The 12,914-nt window shown below is 38.3% G+C and overlaps 2 protein-coding genes across 4 annotated transcripts in view; one reads left to right on the forward strand and one right to left on the reverse strand.

Moving 5' to 3' along the window:
- Positions 1–3,123, forward strand: part of LOC125620868 (uncharacterized) — a 41,622-nt gene extending 38,499 nt beyond the window's left edge. The window contains exon 16 of the mRNA XM_075118599.1: positions 111–3,123. The gene's annotated coding sequence lies outside the window, so the exon portion shown is untranslated. The remainder of the gene's footprint in view (positions 1–110) is intronic.
- Positions 1–12,914, reverse strand: part of DCBLD2 (discoidin, CUB and LCCL domain containing 2) — a 62,918-nt gene that overhangs the window by 3,195 nt on the left and 46,809 nt on the right. For all 3 annotated transcript variants that reach the window (XM_075118600.1, XM_048817053.2, XM_048817069.2), the window contains 5 exons: positions 5,600–5,747; positions 5,025–5,159; positions 3,147–3,240; positions 2,504–2,553; positions 1,179–1,316 (listed from right to left, as the gene is read on the reverse strand). In XM_075118600.1, the coding sequence (XP_074974701.1) occupies positions 1,179–1,316; positions 2,504–2,553; positions 3,147–3,240; positions 5,025–5,159; positions 5,600–5,747 (565 nt within the window). The remainder of the gene's footprint in view (positions 1–1,178; positions 1,317–2,503; positions 2,554–3,146; positions 3,241–5,024; positions 5,160–5,599; positions 5,748–12,914) is intronic.

Below are 12,914 nucleotides of genomic sequence, written 5' to 3' on the forward strand. Positions count from 1 at the left end.
GGAGGTAGGGGTTCCAATCCTGCTGTTAAAGGGGTTAATATGATTCCACAAGATGGAATTCGTTTTTTCAGTTTGCCTATTGTAACAAAGTTCCTCCTCTGCCTTGGCAGGTCCTGTGCTTTCTGGCGGATTTGCTCACCTCATCACTGGCCAGCATGGGGAAAACGAAGAACAATTTCTGTTGTCCCACCTAGTGGGTTGGGGACAGGATCCCTTTCCAAATTAGACCTTCCCTGCTGGTGTTGCTCACAGACCAGGTCAGTTCCTCCTGTGTCCAATCAGGAATTGAGGGGGATGGGGGGAACCCGGGCCCGCCCTCTACACCAGGTTCCAGCCCAGGGCCCTGTGGCTAACGGCTGTCTCCTGTATCAGCTGCGTGACAGCTACAACTCCCTGGGCGGCTTCCCCCCAGCACCTTTATCCTCACTGCAGGATCTTCCTCCTGAAGCCTGATAACACTTGTACTCCTCAGTCCTCCAGCAACAGCATGCCCTCTACTAACTGAAATGAGGTCCTTTTTAAACCAGGTGTCCTGATTAGTCTGCCAGCCATGACTGATTCTAGTAAATTCTTAATTGGTTCTAGCAGGTTCCTGATTCACTCAGGGAACAGAAAACTAGTCATCCAGTGACCACTATGTTTGCCTTCTATCAGACTGCAGTACCCTGGTGCTGCTTTAGTGAAGATGTTACAACTCTGACAGGAGGACTTCTCTCCCATCAGTGTAGTTAATCCACCTCCGTAAGAGGCGGTAGCTATGTTGAGGAGAGAAGCTCTCCCCTCAACATAGTACTATCTACACGAGCAATTAGGTCAGTATAAATGCATCGCACAGGGGTGTGTATTTTTCACACCCCTAAGTGACATAGTTATACAAGTTTATAGTGTAGACCTGACCTTAGGAAGTTAAACACTCAAAAATTAGGATATGCCAGAATTAAGGTTGCCTGTGGAACCTTTATAATCTGAATAACTATGAGAAGACAGAACAGGTAGGGAGGAAAGGAGAAATATACCAAAGTCAAGTCTTTTGCTCGCTCGCGCTCTCTCTCTCTCTCTCCAGCACAAACAATAGGAGATGAGGGGTAAAACCAGATTTCAGCTATAGCAAATGCATGCAGTAGAAATCATTTCACACATTAAGCCAAAATACATGGTCCACAACAAAAAACAGGTACCTGCAGACTCAGTCTGTAAGATCGTTGGGACTTCTCTTGGTCTCAGGTGACTAACTTCACTGTTGCTATAGCGAACAGGGGTTTCTTCATGCTCTGCTGACTTGGCAGGGAGAAACTGCTTCATGCCTTTCCACCACCCTTCAAGATTTTAGAAATAAAAGATGTAAGAACTTACAACAATGCATAATAAAAAGTCAGTGGTAATTCATTCATGTAAGTTACTAAAGATGCTAAAAGTATCACACACCTTTCTTAGTCTCTGTGAAAACAGCTTGCCTTTGCTTTGCCCCGCCCCCCCCCAGAAAAGAAAGGTCAACAAATTAGTTATCACTATTCACAGAACACCTGGAGCTTATAGGATACTTTACCAGACAATCATAAAATTACATTTAATACATTGTTGAAGTTACTGATGTCCAACAAATCTGTCTGACAAAAGGCAGGAGGCTCAGTAATAAGGCTTCCACTCCATTTTTAACTGATATCATTTCCAAAGCAACAGGGACAGAATGAAGAATCTAGCCCTGAATTTCTGTGTTACCACCATTGCTGGTCCTAGTACACAGATGTAAGAATTTCAGTAAATAAATTTTTAGGTTCAAAATACAGCATGGAAAATATTACAGAGGCCAAACTTCTTGTGTTGAACAGTGAGCATTCTTAGTGAATAAGGAGCCCCGTGTATTAGCACTCCTAGGCTATAGATTTTAACTCCACCCTTCCCTGCCCCTTAAAACAAGGTGGGTGTTTGTGTGTCACAAGAGTGTGTGTTAAATTGAGGATTTTCACAAGGTGAAAAATCACAAGAAGCTAATCAGATATAATATTATAGGCATGGAAGGTTGAGAAAATCTCATGCACTTAAAAGAGCAATGGGGAAATAGAAAATAAAGTTGACAAGCATACTAAAGTGTTTTCAGTACTAAAAAAATCCTACAAAAGTTCATCAATATTCAGAACTCTCAGGATATCCAATTACTGTATATAAAAATTATTGCTCAAAATGAGATTCCTTGTTCTGTTTCTCTTGTTTAAATGGAAAGATTCCAACCTTTCCTGTGTAGAATTTCAAGTCAGTATTACAAGGTTCTGAGTGGAGGTCTAATAGTATACTTTGGGAAAAAAAGAGTCTTCCTATTTTTGAAGCCAACGTACAGAAATAAAAGTTACAAGTCTGAATGGAAGAGGAATTCAGTACCACTGTGTTACAACAAGCTGGTAAAGATGAAGTTACAGATAGTATCATTGTTTAAAATGCATGTTTTAAACACTAATGCTCATTAAGGCTGACACTGAGTCCAGAGACTTTGTCACCATTTTGTTACCTGCGCGATCCCAGTAAGGTAAGTCATATGTTCCTTCAGCTTTTTTCTTTCTGGAAAAAAATAAAAAGTTGGACACATTTAGCTACCATATTCAAATGTAAAAACACATTAATACTGATTTAGCAAACATTTTGCTTCAGAAGAAAAATCCTGACAAGTTATAGCACTGAAATGTTTACAGACTAGTGATGATTTCTATTATAAATCCTGATAGCTGGTGGTCGTTGGAGGATATGAAGCTGCAACTTTCCAATTTCAGCACCTCCTCAACTGGTCAACATGAAAGGAGACCGCTGGGTCATGTATTAGGCTGGATCCCTTTGAATTGACTGGGGAGAGAAGGCCTTGACCATGCCCTTGGCTGTAGCTGGTGCTCGAGGTTCAAAATATAATCCCCCACAAACTAGTGTCTCCCAAAATTTCAGGAAAGAACTCTGTAGAATACAGCAAACCTTCATAATGCTAGCCAATAAAATATGGAATCTTCAGGATGCAGAACATTTCCTCTTCGTATATGAATGAACTAATAAATCCATTCTGGAAAGGTTTAACTACAGTTTCCATACTTACATATGCAGTGTATTTCATACCTACATGTTAAATTAAAATACTTTACATGAGTGCTAATCATCCATTAATTTACCGGTTTCTCCAGTGCCATGCACACACTAAGATCAGAATGAGAGTAGTGAAGACCATCACCAATACTGGAACTAGGACTGCTGCCAGTGCCACATCTGAAATCCATTAAACAAAAGTGGTGTAGGACAGAATAACTTTTTGCACATCCATTTTTAGTTCACAAGTTCTTTAGGGAAGACACCATAATTTTTTATATGTTTGTACAGTGCCTAGCACAATGGGGTCCTGACCAGGCTGGCCTCTAGGTGCTACCTTAAATGTAAATGTTAAATAATAAATTTAACACCCAATTTTTCCACATATATGTACAATCAGTAGTTTTTCCAAGCTACTATATCAGAGTCAGAAGATTTCTTATTATTTGTATATGAAAAAACAGTTCAAATTACAGTTTGCCTGAATATCAACCTAAAGAAAATTAGAACATCACGGGAACACAGACTTCTGAACTTAGCACTTAAAATTGACTTGAAGGTGTCAACGACATTTAAACAGTATTCGTATATCATTTGGCAGCAGCCTACTCTTTGGACTACTGTCCCAACTGCCGTTCCTCACTGCCTGCACTTTTAGTGCTCTTACTTACTTTTGACAATTTTCTTGGCTAAAAATCAATCAAAGTGATGAGGTTTCATACCAGCATGGATGCTTCATGGAAGAAATTAATGGCATTAATGTAAAATATTAGAACTCATCAATTTTTGACAATAGGTAACAAATGGCTGAAATTCAATAAGACAGACACTGATGTCTTTTTGGTGAACTCACTCAGATGGAAAGTTCAAATCTGGAATTTTTCTTTCTTGTGACAGTGGCCTTGAATGAAGAGGTGTACCCAATTTCAAAATTCTAGCTCAAAAGGGCACCTGAATATTTAAGAATGCCCATACTGAGTCAGACCAATGATCCATTTAGCTTAGGATCCTGTCTTCCAGTGCCACATGCTTCAGAGGGAATGAACAGAAGAGAGCAATTATTGAGTGACCCATCCACTATCATCCAGTCCCAGCTTCTAGCACTCAGAGATTTATAAACGCCCAGAGCATGGAGTTGTCCCTGTGACCATCTTGGCAAAGAGCCATCGATGGGCCCATCCTCCATGAACGTATCTAATTTTTTTTTTAACCCAATTACAGTTTTGGCCTTCACACCATTCCCTGGTAACGAGTTCCACAGGTTGCCTGTGTGTTGTGTGAAGAAGTAGTTGATTTTGTTTTAAACCTGATGCCTATTAATTTCATTGGGTGACCTCTAGTTCTTGTGTTATGTGAAGGATTAAATAATACTTCTCTATTTATTTTCTCCACACCGTTCATGATTTTATAGACCTATATCAAATCCTCCTTGGTCATCTCTTTTCTAAGCTGGAATGTCCCAGTCTTTTTAATCTTTCAGATAGAAGCTGTTCCAAAGGATTTGTACATTTGCATATCTGAGGGCAGAATGTAGCTATAAATCGTTACCCATCATATGGGGCTCTACTGGAGTAATATAAATATTTAAAAAGGAAAAGTGAGTGTGATAGGATTTGTTATAGCAGGTATAAGTTCAGCGCACCATAAAGGGCAGAAAGTAAATCCAAAATAATTTACATTTAGATAAACTATGTTGGCGTAAGAGAGACAAGTGGGTGAGGTAATATCTTTTATTGGACCAACTTCTGTTGAGATGAGCTTTCGAGCGACACAGAGGAAAAGTTCTGTGATGCTTGAAAGCTTGTCTCTCACCAAAAGAAGTTGGTCCAAAAAAAGGTAACGCTTCGCACACCTTGTCTCTAATATCATGGAACCAACAACATTGCAAACACCAGTGAAAGATATGTTAACATAAGACCTATTACTACAGTTCTCAAACACTATCACCACTTAAGTGTTGATACCTTTGGTTACAGTTGGAGTCACAGTGGTGTTTTTGATCTCAGGAGTGGAGGTTGTTTTGTCAGTCTGCAGGGAGAAGTCGTTGCTACTTTGTGGTGGTGGTGGTGGCGGTGGCATGGTAAGTTTTGGAGCCCGACCTGGATAAAGATATTTAGGAAAAAAGTTTACCCAATCATGGTGCTGGTTTAAGTTGAACAAACTCCTTGCATATGAAAGGAAAACGTGGCCAGTTTACCAAAGGACTCATTCATTTTGTTCAGTCAGAAAAGGACATGAGCCCATGAAAAGTAAAAGCCAATTGCTAATATCTTTGATACAAGGAGCTTATCCATGGAGCACTTCAGGTAGGTATTTTCCAAGTTACATAAGTCTCAGAATATTTTGAGTGTCAAACTAGAAAATATTAGTCCAGTGGACATTACAGGAAGATGAGATTTTTCTGATCCTCCTCAAAAATATTTTAGAGAAAAAACATTTTGTCATGATTTCTGATGGAAACCAAAGCCAAAAGTTTAGGTGATATCTACAAACATATTCCAGTGTTTTACAGTGACTGAGGCATTTTTAATGGTCTTACCTATATTAAACTGACATCCTAGCAGTTCCACTTTCATTGCAATTTTCTGATGCCATTTTAATGGGTTAACCCTAACAAAACGTGCAATAATAGGTGGAATGAAATTATTGCGAACTTCCTGGTAATACTCAGTGTTTCCTTGAAATATCTAGAAAAAGAAAAAGACATTCAAACTGAATTATTAGCTCCTACAACGTATGCTATACCAATTCATTGCTAACTATGCCGTATTTAACAACTTCAATTAACGAAATAAGCAGTACACTGCATTGTGTAATTAGGACCTACTACCTGTTTCCTGAACAGTGCTGCTGACAAGCGTCTCAAAGAGAAAGGGTGACTAACTGCAGAGAAGTATGAACCAGAACCAAAACCTCAACATCTTACCTCAAGAGTAGACAAGTAGAAAGAACTTTAGTGCCCATCACCTACCTCATTTCCAGTACCATTGTCTCAGAATAAAATCTGCCAGCTATCATGACATTACTCCATTGTCATTTTATGTATAACACCTATGGCAAGAGTCTAATCTTACTGATAGATAATTATGCATCTTATATCCATCAGTCTTGTACTTAGACCTCAAATATGGCAGGCAGTTGCAACAACAGAATGCCAAAAAAAACTGTTGATGCCTTTATAATATTTTAGGTTGTCATGTGTATGGATAAAACCTCTACTGAATGGAATTCAAGACCTGCTCAAGTATGTAATCAACATTACACTCGAGTGCTCATATGGTTGCAGTCTACAGAGGTTGTAAATCTTGATATGAAAACAAAAGGGACTCTGGAATTTTGAAAAACCCACAAAAAGACCTTTAGGAACAATTCCATATATTTGTTCAGGGTAAAAATAGTGGATTATTTCAGTCATGGAATTTTACAGGCCATGAATTATTTTCACATAGAAAAAATCAAACAAATGCCAGCTATTACATAGTTACTATCTGACCACCATCACTAAACCTGACACACACTAATGACTTAGAAAGTCTACTCTGAACGTGTGCTGGAAAAAGAGAAACCAAATCCAGCGTCTCTGAAGGTACTGAACATGATCACACAAATCTGACCGGAAATTCGGGGGCATGGGTTGGTTGGTCCATACTACAAGGAGGGGATGAGATCCCAATAGAAAGTTATTTCCCTCCTTCCCTTTGCAGTGTAAGCAGGAGGCGGCCTTGAAAAATACTAGTAACTAGACCGTCCTTGGTGAAAAAAAAAAAAAATACCTGGGAGCCAAGGTCTATTTGAGCCTGCACTTCCCTGTTGGTATATTAATGGGATATATATGGCAATTTCAACCGACGCAGTTTATCATAAAAAACCCTGAGAGAGCAAGCTTGATTAGGGTTGACAACTGAGTAATCCTGGGAATGGAGGCAACTTCCTCATATTGTCCAGAAATATCTAAAACAAAGACATGGAAACAATACTTTCCATAAGCCCGCTAGAGTCCCTACAGACATACTTTGTTCTATCATTTTTAGAGGATCTGCTGACCCAGCCTGTCACGATCATTTAGGTCAAGGGTAGGGTTTCAAACTTGATCTGCTATTCGATAGGCAGGCAGCACAGTTATCTGGACACAAACATATTGTGTTTTTAGCAACCCGGGTTAGCCAGAAGGTGCACTCTGCGCCAGCTGTCATTTCGTTAGTGCCCAAATGAAGAGTGAATTACAACAATCGGCTCTAAGTTTAAGAACATCTGATTACTGTGGCCAAGTTTGTGTCTCGCAGGATAGGGTATATTCTGATCAGCTGGCCGTGGAAGAAAGTTTGTCTAGATGCTCTTTCTAGGATCAGTCCAGGACAGCTATGTGGAGCATTATTTTGATGGAGATAAGGCAAGTGCCCCCTATAGTTCTTCAAAGTGTATTCTATCCACAAGCATAACCTCTGTCTTTCCCAGAAGCCAATCTCATCAAGGTTCTGAGATAGCTAGAGAAGGACATCGTTTGCATTTGAATCAAGGGAAATGTATCTATGTATTGTTTGCATTTTCTTTCTGCCAGCATTAGAGACGTGTTAGAGACATAAAGCAAAATTGAGATTAAAACCTTGTGGCACCTCAATGCACAAGGGCCTTCGTTACTGCAGCATTAGTCTGTTACAACCTTCTAGATGCAGCCCCAAGCTCATGACTGGTATTTTTCATAATCCTCTATTAATCCAAAGGGTGGGAAGGAAAAGATAATGCTAGATCATCACATGGACTTTTAGCTCCATCTACAGGAAAAAGGCAGCAGACAGCTAATTTCCTATTGAAAGTCAAAACACCTGCCCTTTTACCATCAATACATCAAGAAAGAAAACAAAAATTCCTACCAGTTCCTCCATTCTTCCTTTAATTAAGATTACTTATATAATATCACAAGTTTATCTACTGTAAATTGGATATGATTAACATATGATCTCTAGTTCAGGAACTTATATGTCACTGAATATTTACGTAAAAGGATGGAGTGCAGTTTGCAGTGGATTAAAAAGTGCTTGAATAGAAGTCATTGCCAGCCTCCCACTGCAAGAGCACTTACCCCAAACTTCCTCATTCGCGCATTGCTCAGATATGCATATGCCAATACAATCTTTGCTTTTATACAAAAATCTAATCACAGAGAGAAAATTATGGTACGGGTACAGTCATCTTATAATGCACAACAGAGTCTTATACACATTTTCTGGTCAACTGCAAGTTTTGCACTTCTTTACATAGGACAGAATAGAGTCTAGGTAAAGCCAAATCCCCTATAAAGCATAGCATTGTATTCTCTGCCAGACTATGGATCAACGCAAGCTCTTTCAGACAGGGACAGTCTTTTTGTTGTGTACCTAATAGGATGAGGTCCTGGTCTGTGAAGGGAGTTCCTACGCTAGTGGTTCTCAAATGAGTTTTTACTGTGGCCAAATGTGTGGCCACAACATATTCATAGTGGCCACAGTTTTGAACATTAAAATATACAAGGGATAGTCTAGTCACTTGGTTATTTGAAAGAGTCATGTGGATTAAACAATATATCTTTTCAGTATAAAGAATAATATGTACTATTAATACCACAAGTTACACGGTTTTTACTAGCTATATTACTATCTATAACTAACAATTTTTTAAAAAGTTTGTAACAAACTATCTCACTTTTTTGTAGCCAAATAGTTGTAAATATGAACTTTTTTAATTTCAAAAGGTTCTTGAAAGGGAACTGATCATGACTCCTCTCTTCCAGTACCAGTCAGAGTGCAGCCTCTGGGCTTTTGTCAGTAAGCTTGTTTCTGTATTTGCTCTTCACAAAATAAAGTGCCCTGAATGCACACTCATGTATAACAGTTGTTGGAAATGTGTTTGGCATCACTACAGCCACATACACAGGTTCTTTGAAGTGATCTGAATGCTTTGCACACCAAAACTTGTCAAGCTCCGACACACAGGGATCACAGAGAGGGCGCTTCAGTTGTTCATCTCTATGGAATTCACAGAGGCAGCAGCCCTACTACAGTACAGTGAAATGCTGCTGGGCCAACCGTGGGCTTTGGTGGCTGCTGCAGGGAGCAGAGTAGTGGCGGCAGCAGGCAATTTGGGAAAAGAGCTCCAAAACGGCCACATTTGAGAATCACTGTCCTAGGCACTACAGTAATACAGATACAGTGAGAGACAAGTGCAGGTTAATTTTTAAAATGCACACTGTGATGTATGCAATGGTGGAGTTATGACTGCATACTATCATAGCACCAGATGATATTGTAGTGATAGGCAATATCAGAAATGTCTAAGATGCTTCCATGGCAGAAAAGTAATGTGTTAAAAAAACATACAAAGGAATTACTCCTACTTCTGTAGATTCATACCCAGATCAGTGATTGTTATAGCACCATAAAGGAAGAGTTACAAAATGCAGCAACAAACACTGTGTATCACACATCTAGTTTTGGGTCCAAACAAGCAAGAATCTGAGCGGAAATTCTAATTTCAAATTTATGTCATATATAAGATTATAGATATCACATACTTCCACAACTAACACTAAGTTAAAACTAGGGCTTTCGATTAATTGTAGTTAACTCACGTGATTAACTCAAGAAAATCAATCACAATTAATAGCAGTTTTAATTGCACTGTTAAACAGTAGAATACCAATTGAAATTAAATATTTTTGGATGTTTTTCTACATTTTCAAATATGTTCATTTCAATTACAACACAAAATACAAAGTTTACAGTGCTCACTTTATATTATTTGTATTACAAATATTTGCACTGCAAAAATGATAACAAATAGTATTTTTCAATTCACCTCATGCAATACTGTAATTACAAATGTAGATTTTTGTTACGTACCTGCACTCAAAACCAAAATAATGTAAAAAACTTTAGAGTCTATAAATCCACTCAGTCCTACTTCTTGTTCAGCCAATCACTAAAACAAACAAGTTTCTTTACACTGATGGGAGAGAATGCTGCCCGCTTCTTATTTACAATGTCATCTGAAAGTAAGAACAGGCATTCACATGGCACTTTTGTAGCCGGCATTGCAAGGTATTTACATGCCAGATATGCTAAACATTTGCATGCCTCTTCATGCTTTGGCCACCATTCCAGAAGACCTACTTTCATGCTGATGATGCTCATTAAAAAAATGTGTTAATTAAATTTGTGACTGCACTCCTTGGGGGAGAATAGTTATGTCTCCTGCTCTCTTTTACCCGCATTCTCCATATACTTCATGTTATAGCAGTCTTGGAACACTTTCACCGCAGACTTGACAAAACGCAAAGAAGGTACCAATGTAAAATTTCTAAAGATGGCTACAGCACCTCACTCAAAGTTTAAGAATCTGAAGTGCCTTCCAAAATCTGAGAGGTACGAGATGTGGAGCATGCTTCCAGAAGTCTTAAAGAGCAACACTCTGATGCGGAAACTAGAGACCCTGAACCACCAAAAAAGAAAATCAACTTTCTGCTGGTGGCATCTGACTCAGATCATGAAAATGAACATGCGTCGGTCCGCTCTGCTTTGGATCGTTATCAAGCAGAACCCATCATCAGCATGGACACAAGTCCTCTGGAATGGTGGTCGAAGCACGAAGGGACATATGAATCTGGCACGTAAATAACTTGCAACACTGGCTACAACAGTGCCATGTGAATGCCTCTTCTCACTTTCAGGTGACACTGTAAATAAGAAGCAGGCAACATTATCTCCTGCAAATGTAAACAAACTTGTTTGTCTGAGCGATTGGCTGAACAAGTAGGACTGGGTGGACTTGTAGGCTCTAAAGTTTTACATTCAAAAATAAAACAATGCAGTTATTTTTTGTACATAATTCTACATCTGTAAATTCAACTTTCATGATAAAGATTGCACTACAGTACAATTGAATTGGTGAATTGAAAACTACTATTTCTTTTGGTTTTTACAGTGCAAATATTTGTAATAAAAAATAAGTATAAAGTGAGTGTTGTATACTTTGTATTCTGTGTTGTAACTGAAATCAATATATTTGAAAATGTAGGGAACATCCAAAAATATTTAAATAAATAGTATTCTCTTACTGTTTAACAGCATGATTAATCATGATTAATTTTTTTAATCATTTGACAGCCCTAGTGAAAACCTCTTTTAAAAGGTGGTTAAAATATATGATCTGGTTGTAAGTAAATAGTGTTTTATTTTATTAGGTGAGGGAATAAAAGCAACAAAAATCTTCATGGACTTTCACGGATTCATTTCCGTGATTTTAGTCTCGCATTACATATTTAAGGATTAAAGTATATTTTCTCAAGTTTGAAAACACTAACCAAACTAGAGGTGTAATTCAACTTTCTTTCTACTTTTACTTTCTGAAGGGACAGAAAGTCATTTCATTCACCAAAATATATAACATTAGTACATGGATAGCATGCTGTATCAGAGGGGTGGGGGTGGGTTGTGTGTGCGTGCGTGTGCACAAAATTAAAGACGTTCTCAGTATACCATACACCAGGCTCCAGAGTTTTATCAAAACATTCTTCAGAATGATAAGTGTATAAACGAGACACTGAAGCCTGCAAATATATTATGGACCTCATTTGCTCAGAAAGTATGTTGGCAAAAGGAGTCTATTCCGTTTATTTTAAAATAATAGAAGCTAAAATATCCTACTGTTCAGACAGCGCGCTCTGTGCTGCACAGTTTAGAGGAAGTCGTGGTCCCCATCCCAAAATTCTTATAATCTAAACAGATCACAAGAACAGACTGAGAGACACAGAAGATGGCTCTAATTTAGGACTATTTTCTTTTTTAATAGTGTGCTGACAGTTCTTACTGACATAGGGTAGCATTTATGGGCCCCACAGAAGGAGAGCACTTTCAGGAGAAAGACAAATGAGTGGGCTGATGCCTAGTGCACAATGATCTGTTCTCCTAACTACTCACTTGTATTCTTGTTTGTGCTATATGCCCGTTTCTATTGCTAGGATAATGTGATAGCAGCAATAGGAAACAACGCTTTCTTCAATTTTCTATACTGTTTAATAATGTAATGCTAATCAATAAACACTACTGAATGGAGCAAGATTGGTCTGCAACTGCCTAAACAGCTCTTTGCTCTTGGATTAAGACACCCAATTGCAAAAGGTGATTTTTATTTTTTTTTAAACATGCCAAACAGTGGCCAAAATTTCCGAATGTGTATAGGGGTTCTGGGAACCCAATTTAACACCTTATTAGGCACAGATTTTCAGGCATGTGCTCAGCATTTTCTGAAAATTAATCTCTTTAAGCTCTCTCAATCTGGGCACCCAAGAACGGAAGCAAGTAGAACAATTAGTTGCTTTTGATAATGTTAGCCAGCGTCTTCACTAAGATTAACAATGAACAGTATTGCTGCTCATTCACTGCTTCTTTCTATTTAGGTCAAATTTATGGTACCAAGCACTGAAGTAGTCTCTCAATCAGATTGGTCTTAAACTCAATTATTTTTTTAACATGAAAACACATATAAGGGAAGCAGAGATTTTTTTCTTTTAGATTAAAAATTAACTTCCATCTTCTCTTTGTACTCCTATCTGCCCCTGCTGTTTCCCCCTCCCCTTCAGAAAGCAACAACAGGTTGACTTTTATCTTTCACTTTTCATTAATCACCACTTCAAATGCTTCCTTCTGATTTTTTCAAAATAAAAGGTTAGAAGCAGTTGCAGAAACACACTCCTAAAAGCCCTGGTTGCATCACCATTTTCTTCTCACAATTTCCCTTATAACTTGCAAGAGTTACGAAGCTACTAGCAAGAGTTTCAACAGTGCTCAACTCTTGACTTTTTAAACTTATTTTTAAAAATA

Source organism: Caretta caretta, chromosome 1 (genome assembly GCF_965140235.1).
Source record: "Caretta caretta isolate rCarCar2 chromosome 1, rCarCar1.hap1, whole genome shotgun sequence".
NCBI lineage: Eukaryota > Metazoa > Chordata > Testudines > Cheloniidae > Caretta > Caretta caretta.